Source organism: Pelecanus crispus, chromosome 2 (genome assembly GCF_030463565.1).
Source record: "Pelecanus crispus isolate bPelCri1 chromosome 2, bPelCri1.pri, whole genome shotgun sequence".
Classification (NCBI taxonomy): Eukaryota; Metazoa; Chordata; class Aves; order Pelecaniformes; family Pelecanidae; genus Pelecanus; species Pelecanus crispus.
Genome location: NC_134644.1, coordinates 46,673,204 through 46,699,419, shown reverse-complemented (window position 1 = coordinate 46,699,419; position 26,216 = coordinate 46,673,204). Strand labels below are relative to the sequence as shown.

The 26,216-nt window shown below is 38.2% G+C and overlaps 1 protein-coding gene across 1 annotated transcript in view; it reads left to right on the top strand.

The window, feature by feature from the left end:
- Window positions 1–26,216, top strand: part of GADL1 (glutamate decarboxylase like 1) — an 82,897-nt gene that overhangs the window by 6,488 nt on the left and 50,193 nt on the right. Inside the window, exons 2-11 of the mRNA XM_075705002.1 lie at window positions 3,991–4,166; window positions 4,973–5,099; window positions 6,827–6,917; window positions 7,624–7,730; window positions 9,182–9,297; window positions 15,050–15,129; window positions 15,245–15,299; window positions 18,739–18,855; window positions 25,558–25,622; window positions 25,885–25,966. Coding sequence (XP_075561117.1) covers window positions 3,991–4,166; window positions 4,973–5,099; window positions 6,827–6,917; window positions 7,624–7,730; window positions 9,182–9,297; window positions 15,050–15,129; window positions 15,245–15,299; window positions 18,739–18,855; window positions 25,558–25,622; window positions 25,885–25,966 — 1,016 coding nt within the window. The remainder of the gene's footprint in view (window positions 1–3,990; window positions 4,167–4,972; window positions 5,100–6,826; window positions 6,918–7,623; window positions 7,731–9,181; window positions 9,298–15,049; window positions 15,130–15,244; window positions 15,300–18,738; window positions 18,856–25,557; window positions 25,623–25,884; window positions 25,967–26,216) is intronic.

The following is a 26,216-nucleotide window of genomic DNA, read 5'->3' as shown; positions in this document are numbered from 1 at the left end:
TATATGTTTATGAAACACAGATGCAGGTTTTAAAATACTTGGTAGTGCTTACATAAAGTTGTAGAAAAATCTGAAAAAAAAAGTTTATTTTTCTGTACATTATTTCAGCTCCAATTAATTTATGTTTTCTGCTGGGAAAATAATATTGATCATAAAAATGAAATGCTGGTTGGAAATCCTTAGGCTTCTGTAATAGAATATTTCATTCAGGATGAAATGTGAGAATTACAGGCTTGATTCTGCCACTGCTGAAGCTAGTGGCTAAATGCCCAATTGCCTTCAATTGGAGCAGGATCGAGTCTTCTTTTTTGCAGAATGGTATCTTGAACAGTGAATAATCCTTAATCTCTGAAGCACTTCCATTTGGTAAAGTTTTAGTGCTGTTTCAAGCCTGGAGCCATTTGGCTGAAATTGCACTTGATCTACTTTCTGGAAGTCTGCTTTCTATGTCTGCTTAGGAGTCTGTTTCTGTATTCTTAAATAGAAAAGAATATATTTATTGCAGCCACATCTCTAGATTGTTTGCCTATCATGTTTGAAAACAAGAAAGGTATATGTGACAAGATGCTGTTTCTATGAAGTGGGCTCCATGTGGAACACATTCCCTTAGTGCAGTCAGGTGTGTTTGAGACAGATAGGTGAAAGGCCCCACATTCTTGAAAATAGTATTTTGAGCATTTGAGGTGTGATTCGTATTTATTTATTTATTTTAAAGAGACAACACAAATTATCAGCTCATAAAGATAGTGTGTATGTTTCTTAGCTTGGATGCTGAGCTCTGAGGTGTTAAAGGCATGCTATTTAACTTGGGTACTGTGACATAAAAAGTGAACCTTGAATCTTTCTGGAGGTTCACCCACCTAAAACATAATAAATGGGACATAGGATCTTTTAAAAATGTGATTTAAAAAGAAAAAAAATGTAATGGAAATTCAGACTTAGTTTCCTCTTCAAGGTTTTTACTGCAACCAAGAGAAAACAGACTTATTTTTCAGCAAAGAGGAGTTTGGGATTCTCATAAGAACTCCAGAAGTCAGACACTTATAAGTAGAAGATTAAGTGTCACAGGATTTGCAGTAAAATCATGAGGGATGAGAGTAGTGTATATATCCAACAGTGGTTTGCAAAAACTGAAGACCTTTACTTCAGAAACTGTGTATGTTTGGGGCTTGATTTAGCTGCTGATTATGAAGTAGTTGTTCCTATTAATTTCCAGTAATAGTCTTATGGTATGTTCCAGGAGAATTTAGCTCAGAAAGTTCAGATTGAAATAGTAAGTGATAACAAAAAAATTATTGAGAAAGTGGTAAATAATTGCAAGTTGTATTATTTGATGAAATATAATGTGGGCTAAGTTCTGAACTCTTTGCTGGACCCTTACACAGGTAAACTGCTGTTGAAATGAAGGCTCTTTTCCCTCCCTTCCTTCTGACCCCTCTGCTTTGCTTTTCTCTTTCATAGACGCTGCCTGAGGCCCAACACAGATGTATTGGGACTAGGGGTAGACTATCACCCATTTTTCAGAGGAAGTCTTCTTCCTCAGGCTCCACAAAATGTCCTGTGGAGACTGTAAAACCGCGTGTAGGGGTGAACAGACCAGCTTCAAATAGGGATCTGTTGTTAGACCCATGACCCAGCCCCCTAAAAACCTGATAGAAAAAGTGATGTAAAGTTCTGCTTTTCCTTTTCACAGAATCCCTAGAAGAGATTCTTGTAAAGTCATGGAAGTACTAGTATCACATTTCTGTGCAAAAGTGTCAGAAATAGGGCTGATGGAGATATAAACAGAAAGCTTTTGCACAGCTCTGGATCTAGCTAGTGAGTTCTTTTGCTCCACCGTCTATTCTTCCTGTAACCAAAGGAAGTATCAACATCTGTGCTCTGCGATAGATATTAATCTCCCATATAGTTTTTTTTAGATCCTGTCCTCTCTTCCATAGAAACAAACCACTTTTGACATACATGGAGATGGTAGCATCTCCAGGTGATGTCGAGGCTGAGATTCTCTTTTGTGTTTATGTTAAACTCTAGTTAGTGCTTAAGGCAGCTGTTTATGCATCAAATAACTAACTCTCAATCCAAAAATAGTCCCTGTTCTGTCTGCCCAAAGATCTGATGCCTTCCAATTCCTTTTTAATACCTGGTGCTTTAAGTCTTGTAAAGTTGACCTACTAGCTTGTGTTTTCAGAGAGAAACCTCTAAGACTTTTTCAAAGCTGCAGTTTCTGTACAGTGCCTCTGCTGTGGTGTGCTGGGAAGCGTGATGAGAGTTGTCATTTTTGAAGTCTGTGATTTTCCCTCTTTCCCTTTTGAAGATGTAATACTGTTTACCTGCTTGTTCTGTGTCTGTCCCACAAGAACGTTTATGCCTCTCCTATAACGATGTGTAGAAGGCTACTCTGTTCAGCAAAATTTAGTATATTGCCCCTTTGGATTGAAAATAGAAGTAATTTCAGAAACACAGAGGGTGGGGTCTCAGTTTTGTCATCAGTGTTATGGGAAGCCTGAAGTTCCATCTCATGTTAGAATTTTGTCTTGTTTGGCATATCTCTCCTGATAAATGAAAGTGAACTGAATAGCTTCTCTGAGTCATCAGTAAATAAAAGCTCATGGGATTGACAGGGTTTCTTTCAGTCAATGGACCTGGAAGGTAGCAATCCTTTCTAGGCAGCATTGTTGTTCTTCTATATCCTCCTGCGCATGAGGAACAGTAATTATGATAAGCATGATGAATGTGTCAGACTGCAGGGTCTGGCAGTCTTCTGGAAATCCGGTTGTTTGTTTAGACCTGTGAAAGAGCTACCCTTCTTCTGTACTTTGTAACCGGAGCAAAAAGTAAATCAGAAGATAAAGTTGTTTTGGGCGTAGATCTTTCTCCTTCATACATCTTTACCCTTCCACCATCCTCACTGTAGATGAAGAAGGCCCTTCAAGGCAGTGCTGCCTGGCTTCATAGATCTTAGCTATTCTAAGGCGAGATCAGTGGACAGATGCTGCCTGTGACCCAGATAATTTGGATATGGTAGTTACCATTTCTCCTTTCAGCGCTATACTGTTTCAAATGTCTGTTCCTTGATATCTCCAAATGTCTCACTTTCATCTTTATCCTCACGTTGATTAAAACTGGAGTCCTGATCTTGCCATATGAAATCAATACATGGAATAGATACATGGCTGCCGTTATTGGCCAGTGTCTTATAAGCATCTTGGATGTGCTTTCAGAAGTAATGTAAAGGAGGAAGTAGCAATGTGTTTATGGAACACATCAGGAGAATATGTCTCGTGGATAAAGGTGAGGGAGAGGAAAGAGATCATTGTTGGAGAAGTGAATAAACAAGATAATCTGCACAGCAAATTACTCTAATTAGTGACTGAGGGCACTTAATAGGATAAGGGCAGAAAGGAGAGAAGTACAGGTATGTGATATTGGCATCAATCTTGAAAGGTTTTACCTTCATGGAGTGTGGGTCAGTGAAACACTTTGCAAAGGATGCAGAAGACTCGGAGCAATAGGACTGGCAGGTGGGAAGGAGCAGCATAAAGATATGGGAAATGAAGTTGAAAATTATTTCATGAAAAAAGGGGAGTAGGAGGGATGATGTGGAGGGAAACATTTTCAGCTAAGAAAAATGCCTATTATCTTGCATACTTTGTTTCTGTTTATGCAGCTGTATCATGCTCTAGGCCAGAACTGTATTTTCCTCTGTGTTTGGAAGGTACCTTGCATGCTTTTGTATGCTACAGAAAGCAGTAGATGCCATACAGTAGGCTATTATTATCTACCTAATAACAATCTAGGTTTGAAGTAACATATCAGAGTTTTTTGTCTATGAAGATTCTTCCACCAAAATCTAGGGTTTTTGTACATGTGAAAAGTCCATGTGAATTTTTTCCTTAAGTTGACTGAATCTTCAGCAATGAAAGAATATTTGTTTAGTCTATAATTTTGTTGTCCAGACCTTGCTCTAATGGTGAGTTATTTATTTTACAGTTGGTATTTGCAAACGGGAGATGCTCCAGAAGAAGAAGAATAACGCTGTTTTGGTGGATGGGGTCATCCTAAATGGTCCAATAATGGACTCAAAAGCAGGAGAGAAGTTTGTGGAAGAGGCCTGTAAGATTATAATGGAAGAAGTCATCCAGAAAGCTGATGATGTAACAGGAAAGGTAAAGCCATAGCGTCTTGCTGAGAATTTGTAACAGAGATAATGAATAGTAAATCAATTTTTTTTTCTAAGCTGTATTTTATTGCACTTTAAGTAGCCTCAAAATTGCTTCTAGTCTGTGCCTGGCTCTGAAATAAAGAGACAGCCTTACAAATTAAGAAAGATCATATTATAAAACCTTTCAATAACATAATTAGCATACATATTTGCCAGAAAATAATGAGTTTTTTTATCTTGGAGTACAATGGTCACTTTCTTTGAGATGACAAATGGGTGTAGTGTTTTTCTTGTTTGAGGTGGGGGGAGTTATTTGTTTGCTCCTCAGGGGGACTGGTTTTGGAGAAGGAGGAACAGTGGATACAGTACCGGTGTGAAAGAGCAACATTATGAGATGGCTAAGGGTTTTGCAGAACCCCTGCTTAAGAGGCTGTATGGGAAGAGGAGTTGCAAATGAATCATGTTTGCCTTTGGGCGTGCACTGGTTGCTCCCACCCCTTGGCAGAACAGCATCTAAAAATGCTGTTATTACAAATCCTTAGTGAACGGCAGAATTTGACCTGCAGGCCTCTTGCTTTTCTGCCTTCCAGCATTCCCTACTCTAATTTTTATGGTCAAGCAATGCCCAAGACACAATAAAACCAAGATCCCGAGACCACTTTACCCGAAATACTTTCTGGTGGCATGCTGCCCTGCAGTGGGCAGTTTTGTGAAACCAGTGCTGAATGTGGTGCTTACCTTGTAACTTTATAACCTCTTCCTCTTGGCTAACCTGTTCATTGCTGGTGTCTTCCTCCTCCCCATCACTAGGTTTGTGAATGGCGAGCCCCCGAAACACTGAAACAGATTCTTGACCTGGAAATGAGGGACACTGGAGAATCTCATCAGAAACTCTTGCAGATCTGCCGGGATGTTATACAATACAGCGTCAAAACCAGTAGGAATGTGATTTCTAGTGAAGTTATTTTGTATGCTAACTTAGGAAGACAGGATAGTGTTTACAAAGTTCTGTCACCTTTCAGGAAATGGGGGGTGTGAATGTTTGTTTTCTGCCTGCCTATACAAGTATGCAAACGTTTGGCTGTGCTTCTGTTCTTTGACTGAATGCCGGTCACCATAGGTTTGACTAAGATGTGTAATCATGGCAAACTAATTGAAAACTAATTCCTGTAATGCCATTGACATTAATGGTAGATTCTGTCATTTTGAAGTCTTGTGAAAGTCACCTGTATGGTATAACAGTCTAGGAAAACAGGCAGGAGAAGGGCCTGCGTGTGTGATTTCCTGCTGTCTGAGTGGTGAGGAGTGGAGTTGCCATCATTGCCCTCATACATTCTTAGTGATGATTACCCTACATTTACTATTTATACTATAAGACTATTTCGGAGCAATAGTCTTATAGGGTGTTAATTTGCCAATAGGCAGTAACTCCTGTTCCAGACACTAAGAGAGTCTGCAGTGTTTCAGAGACAGTACACCACATCTCTGCAGGATTAGTTCTCTACAGCTAACCTTTCTGCAGCATGTATAGTATAATTCAATCTTAGCGAAAAGGGATGAACAACATCTGCTCAGGAAATAGCGCTGTGGATCAGTAGCTCAGAATTTCAGATGTGGCGTGGCTTAGGCTGTGTTTTGTAAAGTGCAAAGGACATTTGATATAGTTAGTTGTGCATTTCCAGGGCATGTTCCTTGCTACAGTCACTGTTGCTACAAAGTAAAACAGTAAAATAATTTTGAGAGTGAATGCATGCCTTTGAAAAACATAGAAAAGTAGCAGTACTGATCTACAGGGGGAGTGCACTAATAATATGCAGATATAATTACTGAGTTACTGGAAGCTGTTCTGTTTGTCTTTTGCAAATTGCCTTTAGATTTTCATTTGTTACACTATGTCACCTTAAAAAGGGTATTGTATATAAAAATATGCTGTACAAATGCTGTCTTTAATCTAAGTATAAACACTTATTGAAGCCCCAGATATAATATAAATGGAGCCATACACTTTACCTGGTTTTGCATGTAAAAGTACTATGCTGTGGATTAAAATTTAGGTGGTGATCCCACTGCTGAACTAACTTGTTTTTATGGTCAGCAATAGTATAGTATTTTCTCATAATTAGTTATATCTCAGTGTTTGAAGGCAGGTTAACAGATTCTCTTAAATTACCATTCTAAGTCTCCAGCAAGTTTTTCCAGGCTGTTATACTGCCTCTCCCTCTCTTTCTCTCTCAATACTGAGACTTTGGTGGGAGCACAGGCACAGCTGCCTGGGACCAGCAGGTTCCTGTATTCACACTGCTTAGCAAAATTTGGCTGAGCATCTGTTGTGGCCTCTCAAGACCACTGTTAAAAGCCACTGTGTCTACTCAATTGTCAGTATCTTTTCTTTTTTTTCTGATTTGTAAGCCTTGTGAACAACCCACATTCATTCTGTGCACTACTTACATTTCTCAAACCTTGTTTTGGGACCTGAAAGTGCTTATTAAATTTACTTTCAAAGGATTGTCTAACCTATGAAAAGGACAGTAAGTCCAGAAAATATGGAGAGAATGATGGAGTTAATTGGGGTTTGCAGTGATCAACGTTCAACTGAGAGGGCCTGTGATATATTCTCTTTTCATGTATATCCTGTCACTGCTTGCTTTTCATCTGTATTTTCAGGTCATCCAAGATTTTTCAATCAGCTGTATGCTGGAATAGATCATTACTCGTTAGTGGCTCGTTTCATTACAGAAGCACTGAACCCAAGTGTGTAAGTGTAGTTCCTTGTCTTCTTGATGATGAATTAGCATGCTTTTTGGAATAACAGCTTTTTTTGCTTCCCCCCACCCCCTTGAGATTTCTGTTTTCAGTGTTACAGAGGAGGTAGGAATTGTGCAGGAACTTGGGAGAGAAGACAGTCTGGATTGGCTGAATAGCTCACCAGAAGGTTGGCTAATATGATGTGGCCTTTTTTTCTAGTTTGTGAGGTGGGGCTTAAGAGGAGAGATCTTTGTTTTTTAATGCTTTTAAACATAGACTTTTATCTTACTTAGTGCATAAGAATGAATCAATCAGACTTACTCAGTTGTTCATTTCCTTTGAAGAATTCTGCACAGAGCTGAATACAAATGGTTACCTGTCTACTGTTTACTTGCAAATGTAAAGCCTAAACAAAAAGTAGTTGTTGCTTGCAATGGATCATTATAACTGAAACTTAAGTGTATGACCTACATTAAAAGCAAACTCTGATGTATGACTTCGAGAGTGGAAGTGTCAATGTGATGCTGTTGGGAACTAAGCAATTGCTCTACTGTGTCAGATCTGTAGTGTTTTTAGTTTAGAGTTTTACTGCTGGTGGTGATCAGCTTCTGATAGATGAGAGAAAGGTGCAAGAAACCTCTATCTAGTTTTAGCAATGTTCTGTGGCATGAGTTCTGTAGTCTTAATATCAATCATCATGCTTCTATTTTGTTCAGATATACATATGAAGTGTCCCCTGTGTTTCTGTTAGTGGAAGAAGCAGTCATCAAGAAAATGATTGAGTTCATAGGCTGGGAAGAAGGTGATGGTATATTTAATCCAGGTAAGAACAGTTCAGATTTCAAGCTGAGTCATTATAAACCAACTAATACCAGTAATTCCATGAACATTGGATTCATGTAGAATATTTGAAAATGCATGCAAAAATCCAGTGATGCATGCACACAACTATTTAATCCAGGCTTATCTTATGTGTTTCTAGTAATAATTCTATGAATCTGATCAGCAAATCAATGAAAACAGTTCTACATTAAATATAATTATATGGAAATTAATTATTTGTAACTGGTGCTCTTCCTGACCTTATTAACAACAATACCAACAGCCTCATTGGACTGAGTCAAACTGGTTGACAGATAGGGAGCTGTTTTACATGCTATACACCAACCAGTGGCGCCTGAGGGCACCGATCTGTGTATCCTGCCTATCAACTATGGGAGCTGGAGTTTATCTTAGTAGGAGTGTCATGAGCTTAACTCCTTTGGGTTTTGATAGGAGTATTTAAATGTTACAATAAGGCCAACCAAACAAGTATTTCTTAAGCTTCTTGATAAGCCATCGTTTTCAAATGTTCTGGAAAGCAGCGTTCCAGCTCACTGTATTGAAATAATGAAGCATAATGATATTATTCCACAGATTATTCGGATAACAAATTATTAGGCTAGATGTGAAGCTTTTCTATCTAATTTGGGGGTGAGAAGAGAAATTAAATGAGTAGATGGGTTTAAACCACCCCTCCAAAACCAAAACAAAGTCAGTAATTCTAGCCTACATGTGAGTAGTAAAAAAATAAACAAACTAAAATCCCCTAATTTTTTTTTTAATATATTAATGGTATGGATTTTTTTTTTCGTATCAGATTTGATGTGTATTTTCAGTAGAATCCTTGCTTTTACAGCAGAATTGCTTAATTAAAACTTACTGAGATACTGTCAAAAGATAAACGAATTGTACTTTTTTGTGCTAGTTTTATGTAAGGGTTTTTCTTATTATTTTGGTTTTGTTCTTTTACGTGAATAGAACCTGTCCAGATCTTACCTTGCAGATCTTCCAGTTCCCACTCACTGTGGTTTTTTTCTAATGGCTTTTTTTCTCCCCATAATACTCTGAGGCCTGGTTGCCCAAGAGATCTCCTGGGCTCTGTACGGTGCAGCCACAGCTGAGCTCAGTGCGGGCAGCTGAGCTGGCACTGCTTCCGTGTAAATGGGAAGGAGCTGTTGCAGGGTATTCTCTGTCAGGGAGGAGTGTTTGGGCACAGTTCTTATTCTTCAGGAAATATCCCCAAAGAGCATACAAACACGCTCTGTTTCCATGCATGCTGTGGAGGCCAAAGTTCGCTTTATGTCTGTAGGCTTTTTGGGGAGTAAATAAGCTATGATGCATCTATAGGCTATAACTGTATGGTTTAATTTTTCCCTAATAGGTCAAGCACTCAGACGCAGGAGAGGTGCTAGGACTGTGGCTAATATGATATTTGTATGTCTCTTTCTGCAGGTGGCTCTGTTTCTAATATGTATGCTATGAACTTAGCAAGATACAAATTCTGCCCTGAAATAAAGGAGAAAGGGCTTTCAGGTTTGCCAAGACTAGTCCTGTTCACTTCGGAAGAGGTAAAAACAAAACAAAAAAAGCTTTCTGAACTCTATTTTTCAATGGCTGCAGAATTATATCATTTGCATATCTGATGGGGCCTGGTACAATAAATTTGTCATCAGTGTATGAGGTGGAATATTGGAGCTAAGGGGAGAAGTCTGATGGTAAATTTCCCTGCAGAAGCTTCCTTGCTTGCAGAAAACAAACACAGATGTTCCTGCTCTTGGAAACTGCTGATACAAGAATAGGCTGTACGTGGGGCAAACCTGAAGCAGAATGCATGTGGTGTGTTGTGGAGGTCTGCAGCATTTCATTTCCCATAGTGTAAAGCCTAGCAGGAACTGTAGGTAGGTTTTGGATGTCAAAGGTTTTTTCTGCAGGTTTAATTTGTACTAAGCTGAGCACTTGCGGACCTGTGAGATGGCTCTCTGCAGCTCCCACTCTGCCCTGTGTCTGAATACAGATTGGTTGTGGTGCAGAACCAAACCCACCATAAAGCATTTTGGAAAAAACTGCTGGATCTTTAGACAGTTCTTCTTTAATAATTAAAAATATGTGGCAAGTTTTAAAGTTTTTGAATAATATCTGTCCAAACTGCCTGTGGGAAATTGCGTTGTATTCATACATTTATTCTGAAGCTAGTTTTTTTTAAGGCTTTTTTCTCTCACCTGTCCCTCCAATTTTAAGAGCTTATCATTTGATTAGTACAGTGTTGTTATTAATTCTGACTCTACTCTATAAAGGCCCCAGTGGAAGTGAGAACCTTGTTGTACTAGGAAGTATATAGTTACTAAAATAATCTTAGCTCTTAAGTTTATGCTCCAAACAGTTTGAAGTGTAAATAGACGAGAGGCTTATTTTGAAGAGGCTCGAGGGATGAAGGCATTGCATAAGTTGTCCAAGACAGCATGTATATTTTGGAACTGAATCCAAATGTCCTAAATAAAGGGATTTTTTCTTTTTTCCCCCCAGGCAAAATATATTTAAGTTTTTTTCTTTCTGAAAAGTGTGTATATGAAATGACATGCCAGTTCATACTTAATCCATCACATTACATCTTAAAAATTCCTAAAGAGGAAAAAATGAGGTTGAAACATGTTCCATTAACACTTTTGAAGTGAAGCACATAGAATTTTTATCATGAAGTAACATTTTATTTCATTGCAAGATTTAACTAAAATGTATACTCTCGTACTCTAAAACAAACAAGCATTAAATTTCATGACAAAAGAAATTTTAGAACATAGAACTGAGCAGGAAAAATAAATTGGTAAATTATTTGCAAGGCAATGCTCTTGATCTCTGATATCTTGATTCACAAAACCATGTTGTGTTTAGTACTCAATAATCACTTGCTGTAAAACTGCCACTTTTAGTAGTTAGATATTGTGGCTATTGTCTGAGATCTCTAGTGTTTATTCATGGTTATGAGGGAGGAGATGTGCATATTCATATGTACTTACTTTAGATCCACCTGTACCGAGTCCAAGTTACGTTACCTTTTGGAATTTTGTTTAGTTCAGACATGTCATACTGAGAATATATGTAATAAATGGCCTACACTGAACATAAGTATGTAAGTGCTCGTGTCTCTCAATCTTAATTTTTTATTATTTGTTTTTATTTTGACCCTTCTTCTATTTAGTATTTTGCACTTCTTTTTTTTTTTTAACTGAAGAGGTACCTGGAGAAGCAAATGATTAAAAAAAATGATCCTGGAGAAGTTAACAACCTGTGTTTATCTTTGATGTGAAGCAGGCAAACAGTGTTGGCATGAAGAAGCCATGAGGCTATAATGAACGGAGAGGATTGATAAGGAGTCTAAACACATGGCTGCTCAAGGCACTTGTGTCATTTTAGGGCTTGGCTTCAATACTGTGTTCAAATGAAATGATTTTTGCCTTGAGTTGCCAAATCCCAAAGTTTCAGTCTGGCACTTGGCAGACTGAAAGAGTTGCCTTGCTGTAGAGCAGGGGAATGCATGGACTTGTTAGTGACTTAATCTTAACGTGATCTGGGGCTATGTATCCTTTGTATGTTCTTGGATAACAGGAAGGTGTATGTTTAATGCATGGCTGACCCAAGATCCTCACATACTCTGGCCTTCAGGAATAAAAAGACTCCTTGTTCCTGCAAGCAAGATGTTTAGCTGCTTAAAATTATGGTGATACACAATGAACACTGTTTATGCTACTACTCCATAGTTCTCTTGCTGGACCATTACAGAGTGATTCCTCTTGAGATAGTAGCAGTAGTAGAGAAATTGTTATATCCCACTTTCTTGAGGCATGATTTGTGGCTCTGTAGGAGCTGAGTGCAGTTGTAGTTATAGATGTCAGCCCACCTTTTTATCACTTTTTGCTGTTTGAGTCCCATCTGAACTTTATTCTGACCCAAGAATGTATTGCATTGCTCTGAAGGTAGAAATCTGCTAAATTTGAGGTAACTGAGGGTAGAAGAGGATATGTAAACAGTTGAAATGTGCATGCTGATATGAGCAGTTTTTTAGATGCAATGAAACTAAATTCCTCCCCAGTGCAACTTGATCATGAAAGTAATAAAGTGAGAGAACACAACATTAACTCACCATGTTGTCCCCTGTTGAAATTACAACAGACAAAAATGAGTAATAAAACAATCTCATAATAATGTAATTGCTTTATGCAATCATGTTTCTAGGAAACTTTTCAAAATCAAGAAAATACAAATTTATCTTCTGTTTTAATGAGCACAGGGGAAAGTACCTTGTCTTTGCAAATGTTATTAGGAAACAAAAACTGTCTAGCTATAGCTAAAATAGTACAGCAGCACATCTTAAATGCATTGTTCCAATTTGGTCTTGTGCTCAGAGGCATTCATTTCTTACTACAAATGGCTACAGATTTAATAATGTGTCCAAACAAACAGAACTGCAAAAGACATGGCAAGAGTAATCTGAACTCACAGTATTTAAAATTATTATTTAAAATTACATATATAATCTAGATACAAGTAATACCTTTTATCTGGATTTTTTTTCCCTTTTTTTGGAAAGGGAACTATGAACAAGTGAAATAGTTGACACTGTTGTGACTGGAGCTGCTAAATGTTCTCTGGTATATTTTTTCTTAAAATGATTTGGTGTAATTTAGCATAATGGCTTCTAGAAATGATAGTGGGGGAAAAAAAAGAAATTCTTGTATGTTTTCAATATCACTGAAAGACTACTTTTTTCATCAGAGAAAGCATATTCCAAGTCTATGTAGTAGTATAAGTCTTGTCCCTTTTCTGTCCTGCTGAAGACCAGACAAAATTTTCCAAGAGGTGCAAAAGTACTTGTGGAGGCAAGAAATAATGTATCTTGCAGCCTATTCTTTTTGGTATTCCCTTTGTTCTTCTCTTTCCCTCTGCTTTTTGGTATAATCTCTCTGGTGCTCAAGCCTCTTTTATCTTTCTCCCAGTCTCCCATACCTTTTTTTATAATAAAATACATGATTTAGTGATTGCCTCTTTACTAGTATACTGAATTTGCAGGTCTACTGCTTTCTCAATTTGGAGCAATCTGATTATTCCTGGTGATTCATACCTTTCATTTGAACCTAATGGATAGAAATCAGTGATGGAGGCAAGGTGTATTTTAAGTGATTCACTAATCAGCTGAAAACATCTCCAAACTTCTACTGAACAACACATAGCCGCTCTACAATCATTATTACCATTATTGATGTAATTTGATGTAATGTAAGACTAATTATCCACCTATGTATGTTGTTATTCTTGTAACAGTCTAAATGAATGAGCCCTAAAGGCTTTGTGGATGTGTCATGTTACAAAATTAAGCTTTCTTAAAACTACCTGATAGTATCAGGTACTGTCTTTGTATGCCTTTATTTAAAAAGTGGATGATGGTGGGGGAAACCTTTTTGTCAAAAAGAAAAAGGGCCCTTTGAGATGATCTGTCTCATCAAAATAAACGTGACAGGCTTTAATACCCTTAATATATTCATGCCCACACATTAAAATGTTGTACATTTTTCATAATTATGTTCCACAGTAACTGCATTTGTGTGAACTCTCTGGAAGAAAATGGAATTAATTAACCACCTGGCTTCACCTCCTGTATGAAAAGTAACAATTCTAGACATCTTCATGGTTGCTGGAGTATGCGTTATTTTAACTCTTCAAGTAATAATGTGAAAAAGAGCCAATTTTATTTTTTGAGAAGAGCAGTGATGATCCAAGGCTTGGGTGATCTTGATTTTGAGCAGAACTGTGTAGTCCTATGAGATGCTGCATACTCTCAAAACTGACTCCATTGCTATGAGTGGGTAGGCATTTGGCATGCTGCAGGTTATTCAGAGTGGTTTTGATGTCTAAAAATATCTTCAGATTAAGAAGGTTACTGTATCTTGAGTTCCCAGGCTAGTCTTGAAGATGGATTAAACTGAGATCAGCATATGCTTATTCTGGAATAAGACAAAATGTTCTTATACTCAAATAACAGTATCCAGAGAAGAGCAGGTCCTTATAGAGGTGAATGTTGGAAATATGGTAAGATACACCTTGAATATTTGTTTAACAGAAGAAAAGCTTGTAAAAAGTACAGAGTGGACTGTGAGCTTGCGTATCCTCACCAGAGCCATTTTACCACATTCTGATTGAATAAACACCCATTTCTAACATTCTTTGAGCAGGTGACGGGGTCTCTTCTTTTACACTCACTTCACAGGCTTCATACACTAATGCCCTTTATTCAGTACAAAGTAAGAAGTGGGCTGCACGTATCTGTACTCATTCAAAGACATCTCTGTGATGAGACTTAGCTAAAATTCTTTGCTGAAATATTAACTTCATTTTCTGAAAAATGCGGACTGGTCCAGACTGGAGCCTTTTGCAAAGTCCATATTAACTTTTGAAGATGTGCTGAGTCCTGTCTAAAGTCTGCTTGCTTTCATAATGGCTTCTAAGATTCACGTTCATGTAAACAACCTTCACAGGACCATGATTTTCAGATCCTTTTGCAGAGAGAGGGCTTTGAAAGCCTTAGAAATCCCAATTGTACCACATGTAAAGGCTTTGGTAAGTCCTGGGACTTGAGCTCCTTGATCCTATGAACAGAATTGCTGGATCAGACCAAGGGTCAGTTTAGCATAGTATCCTGTCTCTGGCAGTGGCCAAAAGCTGATGTTTAGAGAAAGCATATAGAAAAATTACAAAAATTACAAGTAGAGGCTTTAGATATATCATAAGATACATCCTAATTAAGGGGTCAGTTTCCAAGGAGTGGTGCTTTTGGACTTTCAGACTTATCAGTTGCTTCTAGGCTGTTGAGTTAAATAGCCTTTGGACCTTTCTTCTCATGCATTTCCTAACTCTTGCACTCATTGATACCTTTGACTCAGTTCTATTAAAACATTTTGAAACAATTAATAATTCTTCCCTGATGATACTTCAAAATTTCTACTTTTCATTCAAATGCAGAACCAGCTTTAAAAAAAATTGTATGGAATAGAGCTTTTTTTTTTTTTTTAAGCCCACATTTTAAACATGGTGCACATCTTTCTTTGTCTTATTTTCCCCAGTCTTCAGTGTGTGTCATTGTTCAATACAAGATGGTCTTGGTGCTGTGTAGCTTTGTCAGTTTGCTTTTTGTGTTAGGATATACTGTTGTCATGACTCTTGGCTGCTATTAAATTAATCTCAGTGTCACTGTTCCCTATGCTAAGGAATTTCTTTCTTTCATTTTAATTGCATACTTACTTTTTTTTTCTATGGCTCTTTCATTTACAGTGTCATTACTCCATGAAGAAGGCAGCCTCCTTCCTGGGTATTGGTACAGAGAATGTTTACTTCATCAAAACAGATGAAAGGTAAGCAAGCAAAAACCATGGCTGTGGTCTCTGAGCCTTTTTAAAATGCAGTAGTGCTGTACATAACCAACCTATTTGAATGTAACTGAAAAAGTTTTAAATCTGTGTCCCTTAGAGGTAAGATGATACCTGAGGAACTGGAGAAACAAGTCCAACGGGCCAGGAAAGAGGTGAGAGGGGGAGAGAGAGCGTGAAGGAGAGGAGGAGTGTATGCAGACTGTGTGCTTGTGTCTGAGTGAAAGGAAGGAAAACTAGGAGTGAGTGAAATCTTAAAAATAGGGCAATTAATGTAACAGCGTCTTTCTTACAGGTGCAGTCTGTTTGCCACAACCTTGTGTTACAAGCCAAGACTTCTAGACGTTATGCTATTACGAGGGAGAAAAATTCCACAGGGTGTTTACTACTAATGAAAGTCCAGAGTACAACACTGCTCTGAAGTTTTTAGCACTTTTTTTCTAGGATTTCTTTTGCCCTTGATCCTTTTTTAAATGGATGCAGTATTCGTTTTCCTTAAATGGTAAATTAAAACTGAGGTTTTTCTGTTAATTACAGCAGCTATTGCTCTATCTTCTGCAGTGAGCAAGAGCTGTAACATGTGGCTTAGTCTTTAAAACTATCATACAAGCTACAAATGCTGAATTTGGTCCTTTTTAATATTGTAGCAAGAGTGCAGAGATTCTGTCCTGTGCCTCTTTTCCCCCAGGGACTTTGCCAAGTAGAAAGTCAAAGGCCAGCATTTGGAAATGTACTGATGTGTGTATTTGAACAACATTAGCATACATTCCCACAATCTGTAAGACCTCAGTTACTATAGTCAATGTAATTTATTTTAGAGAGCTTGGAGGACTGAATGTGAATTTTAAGGCACACAGCATCTTCTTTTGGCTTGGTTAGCTCACCTTATTTCTCACTTGCAGTTTGTGCATCAGCGCAGTAGGATTCAGAGCTCCGCCCTTAGTCCATGATCTGTGAAAACCAAGCAACTAGTGCAATGTCCATGGTGTGGACGATGCCTACCATGGAATCCTTCCTTGGGAAACCTACTTTTGTGGCTGATAGAAAAGCCAAGGCAGTGCTGTCCTGTCATGCACTGGCATGGCCACAGCAGCTTTCACTAAGATCTGATTTAGATACATCTGCCAAACAACCATTTCTTCTTTGAGTTTCATGCTAGATAGCATAACTGTTGATACATGGTGGCCCTAATGACCTAGCAAACTCTCTTGCTTGCCTCTTTATGTACTTTGCATTATCTGTGGAAGACAACCTGTACTTTACTCATTTGAGCAAGCTGGGGGAAAAAAGACTGAAATAAAATGGAGCAAGAGGAAGCAGGCTGACAGGAGAATGAGCTCCCTGCTCTTGAAAAACCAGAATTCTTGTTTGTTGATGTAATAATAAATTTAATGGTTATTTGAAAGAAATTTGCTTGCATTTATGATTTAAAAAAAAAAAAATGGTCAACCTCAGTATGGTGCTCTGCAATTTAAAAACAAATGTTCTGTATTAAAAAGCTCGGCTTACAGACGACTATTTCACTTGCATTTTAATAGAAGTTCCAGGTATATTGGAAGGTTTTCATTTCATCAGTGCTTCAGTGTCTGTCCTTGATAAAGTGCTACTTTACAACTTTTACAGAAGGACACTTCAGTGAATTACAGTAAATATTCTAATGACTCTAGGCAGCAGAGGATGTATTTGCTAGTGATAGGAGCACAAAGTGATCACTGACTATGAATAGCAAGAGTCTGAGGCCTCTTTTTAGATAATTTTTTCAGGAATATTTATTTAATGATATTGTGAAGAAGAATAAAAATTTAACTTCCTTCTTTGTGGGAAAAATTTAACAGTAACAATCTTTGGAATTTGTAGAGATCCTAGACTTGTTCCCATGTTCAGTCATGTTACCTACTGGCTGCTGGGGGACCTTTGACTTTGAAGTAGCTGTGGGAGAAAATTGGTGAGAACGCTTACAGAAACAAGTAGATACATCTTTGCCTCACTTGCAAGTGTTTTGTACTTGAGCTTCAGGCTGGTTTGTAAGTTTGATTGACTTTTGTGTTAGGTTGTAGTGGGAATGAATAACCAAGAAGTGAATTGTAGGCTGGTAATTCTTTGTGAATGTATGGGATTAATTTAAATTCATTCCAAGGTTACTTTTCACTGCTTTAGCAACTTGTAAAGAAATTTTAAAATACAAATACTTCATAATTATGTACCATTCTAACAGCCCTCTACACTGTTAAAGAAGTATAAAACTGTCAGAGTGTAAATGTGAATCAAGCCTGTCTACCTCTGTAGTGGATTTTTAAAAGGGGCAACCTCTTCTTTTTTTTTTTTTTTTAAAGAAAGATCAGATTTCAGCTGAATTGAAGATACATGAAAGACTCATGTGTAGAGTTTAATTTTTTTCAGCTGATGTCTGATTTCAGTAATGCTACATTGAGTCACGTCAGCAGAGAGACTTACATCATCTGAGAGATTTAATTCACTGCAGATGAACTCCAGGGATCACAGATTATACGACTTAATAACAACTTTAGTCCATCTTCAGTAGCTACACTGTCATGCTGTGGGCCAGGTGCTGAAACGTGCAGAGGAGTTCCTTTAGCATGTATTTACCAGCAAGTGAGACCACACAGTCATTGCTAGGGCTGATACCCTCAGTTTCATGCAGTTGTTTCAAACTCCACCAATTCTTTTAATTGTTTCAGTTTCTGCTCCTAAGTAGGCACTGGCACATACATCTGCAAGGGTAGGTGCCAGCTGGTATACATGGCCTAGTCTGCTATTGTAATTGCACCCCTGGTATTAGTTGCATGGGAAAGCAATGAGCAAAGCCACTGAAACCAAAATGGGTGGCTTGTGATGGTTGTCTGAGACTGCAGCCTGACAATAGTTTCCCTTATCCCACCTGTCTAACCTTAAAACTGTCTGAGGCATCTTTTTCCTAATGTTCAGTTACTATCTACAGCCCTTCCTGTTTTCTAGACAGGAGTAGGAGCAAGAGAAGAGGGCTTTGCTGTAAACCAGGCATTGGGGTCAGGTAGTGATGACTGTCCCAGTCACCGTATGTGCCGTGCCAGTGCTGCCTAAGGCAAATCATGTTCCCTAACTGGAGGTTCCTCTTCACCAGGCAGAGAATAGGGGCATTGTAGATACAATGCAGGTGAAACCCTAAGGGGGATGAGTTCTTTTTCTTGCATGGGTAGCCTGCTGGCTGAGCTAGTAGCTTTATTTTATTCAGCAGAATGGCAGCAAATATGGTAGTAAAATGTGGAAGACTGAAAAATTAAAATCAGTGTATAAAGAGAGATGTCAAATGTCTGGTATGTTTTGATCTTGACAAAACTAGCATCTGTCAAAACAGTCTGAAGCTGGTGAAGTCTGCCCTGGGATGGTGTTAACTGGAAATGGAAAATGCCTTTTTTTTTGTTTGTTTGTTTAAAAAAAAAAAAAAAGAGTCAGCACTTTTAAATGCAGTACCTTCTGCTGGGAAACTAAAATGTAGACTGTCGCATCTTTGTCCTACATTCCTAGACCTTTTTATACTTGAGGAAATGAGCAGTGCAAATTACGTTTGTTTGTTTGTTTTGAATCCTATTGCAGGGGTCAGCACCATTTCTTGTCTGTGCTACAGCAGGCACAACAGTGCTGGGAGCATTTGATCCTCTGGATAAAATTGCCGATATCTGTGAAAAGCATGGCCTCTGGCTTCATGTTGACGTGAGTTTGTATACTGTGTAGTTTTGTTCTGCATTGCTTTTTTATAATTGCTGTTTTTCTTTGACTGTTGATGTTTCTTTGTAGAAGCAAGTTGGGCTCTAATAACAACTTTTTTTTTTTTTTTTTGCATAGAGAACAGAAATACATTCTGATTTATCTCTGTTACATGTGCTGAAAACCAGCAAATAATCTGGTTGTGACAAGCAGTCAAAGCTACTTTGTCATTGTCAGGTTTTATTTCAAAATGATTTAAAAATCAATTTCTTCTTCTTTTACCTCCTAAAAACGCTTCAAGGGTGATTATATACAAATATAACTTCAGATTCTTTCCATGTTCTATTGGAGAATGGACGCATTAGAATTGTGGTGTATGGTTCATACAGGTTAAAAAAAAGGTATATTTCTGACTCAACCAGTTGTAAATTATTCTGTTTCATATTTACAGGTTTGAGTTTCCTGTAGATCTCCTTATGTTTTCCCAAATTGTTAGAAATTTTTCTTTTCTCATTTCTTTATAATTTTAGGTTTGGATACTAACTTTTTGGAATAATCATTGAGCCTTTTTATTACCTGAAAGAGTTAGTTGTAAATGTGTTTTTCTAAAACTAGGTCTCTTCATATTTTCTAAAATTGCATTCTCTTTATAATTGCAATGCCACAAATCCAGAATGGCTAGATTAAAAGCCATGGAGCAGTGAAAGCATCTGGAGCAACATTAATGGAGATTTTTTTAGACCTGCTTTAAATTTTTTAAGTGTTTGTTTCATGTTGAGTATCTAATGAAAAATCACGTAGGCAGCGGTGTGTGTTTCAAATAAATGCCTCACAGACATTAATAAATAAAGTTGCTGTATGTGTGAGTTAAAAGAATTTTCTTATTGACTTGGAGGCAAAGGTGAAGAATTTAGCCCTGGTATTTAAAGCATCTGCAACACCTCCTCATGGCTGTGTGCTGGCGAGAATGACCCAGATGATTTTCAGCAGAAGCGCAGCATTCACTTTAGGTGCTAGTCTCTTGTGTGTATGTGTATAGTCAGTGGAAAGAGCGATGTATTCAGAATCTGTGTTGGATCTGAGGTGAGTTGAATAGACATGGCTGGAGCCATCTCCAATGGCTGTAGGAGGACAACAAGTAGTCTCCTAACATACTCCCTGTAGCTGCATAACTAAAATTAGGTGGGATGAGCCTGGGCCATATTCTGAACTATATACTTCATAGGCAGTTGGTATTTTTTTTTTGTAAAGAATTAACTTTCTTCTTCCAATTTTGCCTCATGTTAAACTAAGGTAAAAATGCCAGTGAATATCTTAATTCTCTGTTTGAACAGTGACTGTAGTTGTCAGATGTTAATTGATTCCCAGTAGAAGGACAAATGTCCAGTAATAAATTGGGTTTATGGTCTGGAAGACCAATCATTCTGTTAAGAAGTGATTCATGTTATGAACCTCTCAGTGGTGCTCAGGAGTTATTTCTATCAGTATTTTTTCCATCTTTCCTTTTGCCTTCTATGAAGAGTCAAATAGTTGTCTGTTTCTTTATTTTTTTGTTTAAAGTTTCTAGCTGTATTTATATGAGAACAGGGTATGGGGAAAAGACTGAAAGCTTTCCACCTAAGTGACATCAGGCATACATGTATATACAAATGTGCTATGAGAAAATGAGCAGATTGTAATTCACAATGTGACCTTTTTCACTCACAGCACCGTTAGAAATAGGTTTACTAGAAAAATATGTGAAAAGGTACAGTGAGACCAGGCATCTGTCATTCAGAAATAGTGTCCAAGAAACATAGTGAAGAGTTGGATTCTTTCTTTGTTTTTAAGCAAGCCTACCTCCTTCTACCCTTATAGGCAAGAATACCATATTTTTGAAAGCTTTGAGGATCTACATTCCTCTGAAAGGCCTGGTTTCTTGTTGAATGATTTACACATTATGCAGTCTGAGTTATAGCAAGTGAGTACTACTGTTTGGGCCTGCTGTAACTTCGGAGGAAAAAAGGATACAGTACAATTAAAAGAAAGATTAAATCCAGCGGAAGTTCTGTCTAATTTAGGACTTTTTGTGTATTATTGATGGGAATCAGGATTACCTACTGCAAATGGTCTCAAGAGCTGTTTATAAGAATATCTTATATGAATGTCAGTGGTGTTATTTCCAGATTTACACTGATGTATCTCATTTTAGAATATTTTCTGATCCCAAAGATTGATATGTTTGCCTTGGGGAGACGCTTTTCATTATATATGAAATGATAAAGCTCACGATTCTTAGGAAAGGCAAAAGGGAGAACATCAACATAAAATCAGTTGGCTTCAGGAAGATAAATTTCAATAAAGTCAGAAATAGTAGATAAGCTCTCCCATGGAGACAAACCTGAAGAAGAAAAGGGAGTTAAGGAAAAAGTTGTTTTAAGGAGATGATACCAATAAGCCCAGACAGTCTCAGCAGTCAAGCCATTCAACAGCTTAAGTGCAGAGACTTTAACCAGGCTTATTTTGTGCACATTACTGTATTCACACACATATTCAAGTTGCTTAGTGCATTCTATCATACATCTATGATGCCTTTCTTAATGACTTGGTTTGCATCATCAATATGCACTCAAGTTCCAGTACATGTATGTCATGTATTGTGTTCATGTAGCTTTAAATACTGTGTATGAGTATTTCTTCACTGCTGGTCCTTACTTTGACCTTTTTCCTGCGGCTAGACCAGTACGGAAAATCAGGTTTGACCTATTAGCCTGTGCTGAGGTAGTTATTTTCATCACTCTGTGAACACTGTGATTCCCATCGTTCAGCTGTAAGTAGTTTGTTGCATATGAAACACAGTCATTTTCTCATACCTAGTTACCAATTATATTGCATGGGACACAGGTGATAATCTTTGTGTTTTGAGCTACCCTGCATTGCTCTCAGCTGGATTTGTTTTAAACAAAATGTATCAGTCTAGTTTGATCAATCTACCTTCCTTCTGTAGTCTCATGGATGGAGGGGAAGCAGTTAGCTTTATTGTGTCTTTGCAGTATCTCATCAGAAAGCCAGAGAAACGTGCCAAGCTGCAGCTGTGGTAGTGAGTGAAAACCTGGCTGGAAAATCATACCCAGAGAGCAGTTACCAGTGGTTCACTGCTGAAAGGGGAGAAAATTTTGAGCAGGATTCCACAAAGGTCCATCCTAGGTTAGAAGTTATCTGGTGTTTTCATTAATAACTTGGATGAAAAAGAATACGCTGACTAAATTTGAAAATGACATAAAACTGCTGCAAGAGGCAGTGGGAGGACAGGATTAGAAATCAAAGATCGACAGTTTGGAGAAAAAAGTGGAAAAACTAGGCTACAGTTCAATAGAGATAGAGCTCTAAGTTTAAGCTGTAATAATCAACTGCACAAACACAGGCTGGGGATTGTTGGCTAGACAGCAGATCTTTGGAAAAAGATCCGGGGTTTGCAGTACACCACAAATCGGTGACTGTAAGCATTTTCAAACAGGGTTAAATGTCTTTCAGAATCAAATAAAAAAGATACATAAAATAATTCTCTCTTTCTGCTTGGTGCTCCATCTGCTTTATCTAGATTTGTCCAAATAAAGAGCTGTGTTTCAAGAAGGTTAAGGACCTACAGGAGAAAGATTAGAAAATAGTAAAGCAGTGAGGATAAACAGAACCATATCTAGAAACTATGACCAATGAGGAAAGATTGAAAACACTGATGTTATTTAAACTAGAGAAGACAAAGAGACAATACATAATAGTCTACAGATGCTTCAAAAGCTGCTGCAAAAAGAAAAGGAATGATCTGTTCTCCTGATCACTGCAGGTATGACAAGAGGTAACACTGTTTAGGACTGACACTTAAAATCAGTAGGGTTCTTGCCGTTAAAAACAAATGGTTAACTTGTGCAGTGTCCATCATTATAGGTCTTTAAAACCAGACAAAGCCAGTGATTCTCAGTCTTAGGTGCCATCGCATTTGTTTTGGGTTTTTTTGACAGCTCTGGATCCCTAAGTGCTTGGTCTTTGAATTGGGTAAAGAAGCATGGAGCACAAATGCATCTTGTAATTCTGAGTCTCAAGGAGAGACTGAAAGGTGGTGGAGCGGCCTGGATCTCCAGTATTACCGTTCCTCTCTTTCAGATCAACAGCAGTGATTCTTAAAACAAAGGCAGAAAGCAGTGCCAATAGTGCTGTGGAGGCAGCAATTGCTGATGTCTCTCTGCACCTTATTTTTCACTTTGATGCTAATCACAAGCTAGGTGTGTTCATTAGTAATAGCTAGAAAAGACAAGTGTTTGACAGAAATGAGATGGATATGGCTCATCCTGCCTTTGGGGGTGGCACACTGTTGAGATGACCTCTTGAGGGCCTTTCGAGTCCTGTTTTTCAGAGACGGTGTGAAAATGTCAACATTTTCAAATACAGACACCTTTGGATACAAGTTTTTTAAAGACTTATTATATTTCAATGGGTTGCTTATGAATTATGAAAATCAGGGAATAACTTAGTGACTGTTTTGGCTTTATTGAATAACAGTGACTGTTTTGGCTTTATTGAATCATAGAATGAGAAGAGTAAAATCTGTCTATGAATAGGAAGATCAGTTTGATCGTCCTCCTGTAACATGGCTAATTTGCGCTAGCTGGAGAAACCTAGTTTCAAGTCATGGTTCTGTCACAGGATTACTGTGAAGTTTGAGGCAAGTAATTTCCTGCTTTAAGTCCCACCTGTAGATTCAGCAGCGGCCCTTTCCTCAGCAAGGGTGGTGCATTAATGTACTGCATTAATGAGAAAGACATGTGTTAAGACAAGTTATTAACCTTTCATTTCCCTTGTGAGCCTTTACCATTCCCGTATCCAGAGATAGCAGATCTGATTCCTAATGTATGGCCTATGAAGCAAATACTGATGCTAAATTCATAGATGAGCTATCACATCTGTTTCTTTCAAGGAAAAAAAGAACAAAAACCAAACAAGCACGTGTTCTCCATGCTTAGATTGGGAATCTTCACATCAGTGATTTCTTCTTCATTAGCCCCAAATTTATGACTTTTTTTTTTTTTAAATAAACTGAGTCCAGTTGTGTTCGGTGGACTGATGCCTCCTGTGTGTTTCTGAGGAGACTTGCTTTTATCACAGGGAATTTAAGTGGATTCTGCCTGCCTTAAAATTTTCATATTTAATAATAATTTCTCAAATGCACTGTATGACTTGTCTTCTGTTTGTTGCATGTTCTCCCCATCCCACCCCCATGGACAAATGTTGTTTGAGAACTGAAGATTCATAGCAGCTGGTGTGTGTAATCTGATCATTGCAGAATTCATGGATGAGAGTCACCTTCCCCGACTCCAGTTGCCCTGAAGTTAAACTTGGGTGATATAAGCTTGTTGCCTGGGTTCCTTCTATAGTCCATGGAGAGAGACATCTGCAAAAGGTGTCACCCAAAGACAGGTATCTAGAAGAGATAAGATGACACTCAATAAGGAGTTTCAGTGGAGAGCTCCTCACTACAGAGAAGGTCTAAATGAGTCTTAGACCACTGTCGTGGTTTAGCCCCAGCCAGCAACTAAGCACCACGCAGCTGCTCGCTCACTCCCCCTACCCCGATGGGATGGGGGAGAGAATTGGAGGAGAAGAGTGAGAAACACTCCTGGGTTGAGATAAGAACAGTTTAATAATTGAAATAAAATAAAGTAAAATAATAATAATAACAATCTAATAATAATAGTAGTAATAATATACAAAGCAAGTGATGCACAATGCAATTGCTCACCACCTGCTGACCGATACCCAGACAGTTCCCGAGCAGCAATCGCTGCTCCCCGGCCAACCCCCCCCAGTTTATATACTGAGCATGATGTCATATGGTATGCAATAGCCCTTTGGTCAGTTTGGATCAACTATTCTGGCTGTGCCCCCTCCCAGTTTCTTGTGTACCTGGCAGAGCATGGGAAGCTGAAAAGTCCTTGACTAGCATAAGCAGTACTCAGCAACAACTCAAAACATCAGCGTGTTACCAACATTCTTCTCCTGCTAAATCCAAAACACAGCACTATGCCTGCTACTAGGAAGAAAATTAACTCTATCCCAGCTGAAACCAGGACAACCACACACCTAGTTCTTAGATGACCTGAGGGAGATGTGGTGAGTCTTACTCCATTTTAATGTCAGTTGGATTGCTGGTAACAGAAATGCTGCTTTTGCCTACTCACTGACTTCGCTTTTCATATCCAAACTCTGTGGAAAATCTGAGCCTGGACTTTGCAATTGGCAGAGATTGTCATTCTGTCCTCAATTTGGTTTGTGAATGTCTTGCAAAGGAAACAGCTGTCAGGAGGAAGATATGCAAAATGGGGCTTTCTGCTCCCACTGCTTAGGTTTAGGCTGGGGGAAAGGAAGAACCTCTGACTCAGTATCAGGAATAGGTCTGGTTATGCAGGGACACTTCAGTTCATGCTCTTGCTTATGCAGAAGGGACAGTGTAGTTTGTGGCTCACATAGTGGCACAAACCATCAGCTCCTCTATTTTAGGCCCCAGGCTGCCATCTTTATTTCAGTGCATGCTACTAAGGCAACATTTAGCCCACTGACCATGTAGTAAACTAAATTTTAAGTGAGAAAAAACACCTGCAGAAATTATTAGTTGAAGTATTATCAAAAGAACTTTATACAAATAATATTGTCTTGGCTCTATAAATGTTCCAACAGGCTTCTTGGGGTGGCTCAGCTTTGATATCAAAGAAGCATTGCAGACTTCTTCATGGCATCCACAGGTAAGTCAGTTTAGTTCATGGGCACATTTACTAGGGACTGATATGACAGTTGTGTGGCCTATTGGTATCCATGAGAGTTGCATTTTCCAAAATACGTATTACTATTAATTGGAGAGATTTCTAAACCTATGGGTGTGTGGAGAAAAAAAAATGGGAAATCTGATTTGTCTGCTTAGATTGTGTTTGGCCATTTTTGATTCTCTAGTACCTACGATTATAGGTGCAATTTCCACCTCCCTTTCTCTGTTTATAAATTTTGCAGGGCTGATTCTGTCGCCTGGAATCCCCATAAAATGCTGTTGGCAGGAATCCAGTGCTGTGCTCTTCTAGTAAAAGACAACTCTGTAAGTCCTCGTGTCTTTTTCTTTTTTTTTAAATGCAGTAGGCTGTCATTGCTGTAATATGGAAATGGAAGTAATTAGAAAAGAACTACAAGTCAGTTTTACTACACTGCAGTGCAAAGGCTGAATGATATTATTTTGAATTTCACCACAAAATTAATAAAGGGTGAATAAGAGAGCAGGGTCAAACCGATCCGAGTCACTGTACTCACCAGTGGTCAAACTTTGCAGCTGGTGCCCTTGCTAGTTAACT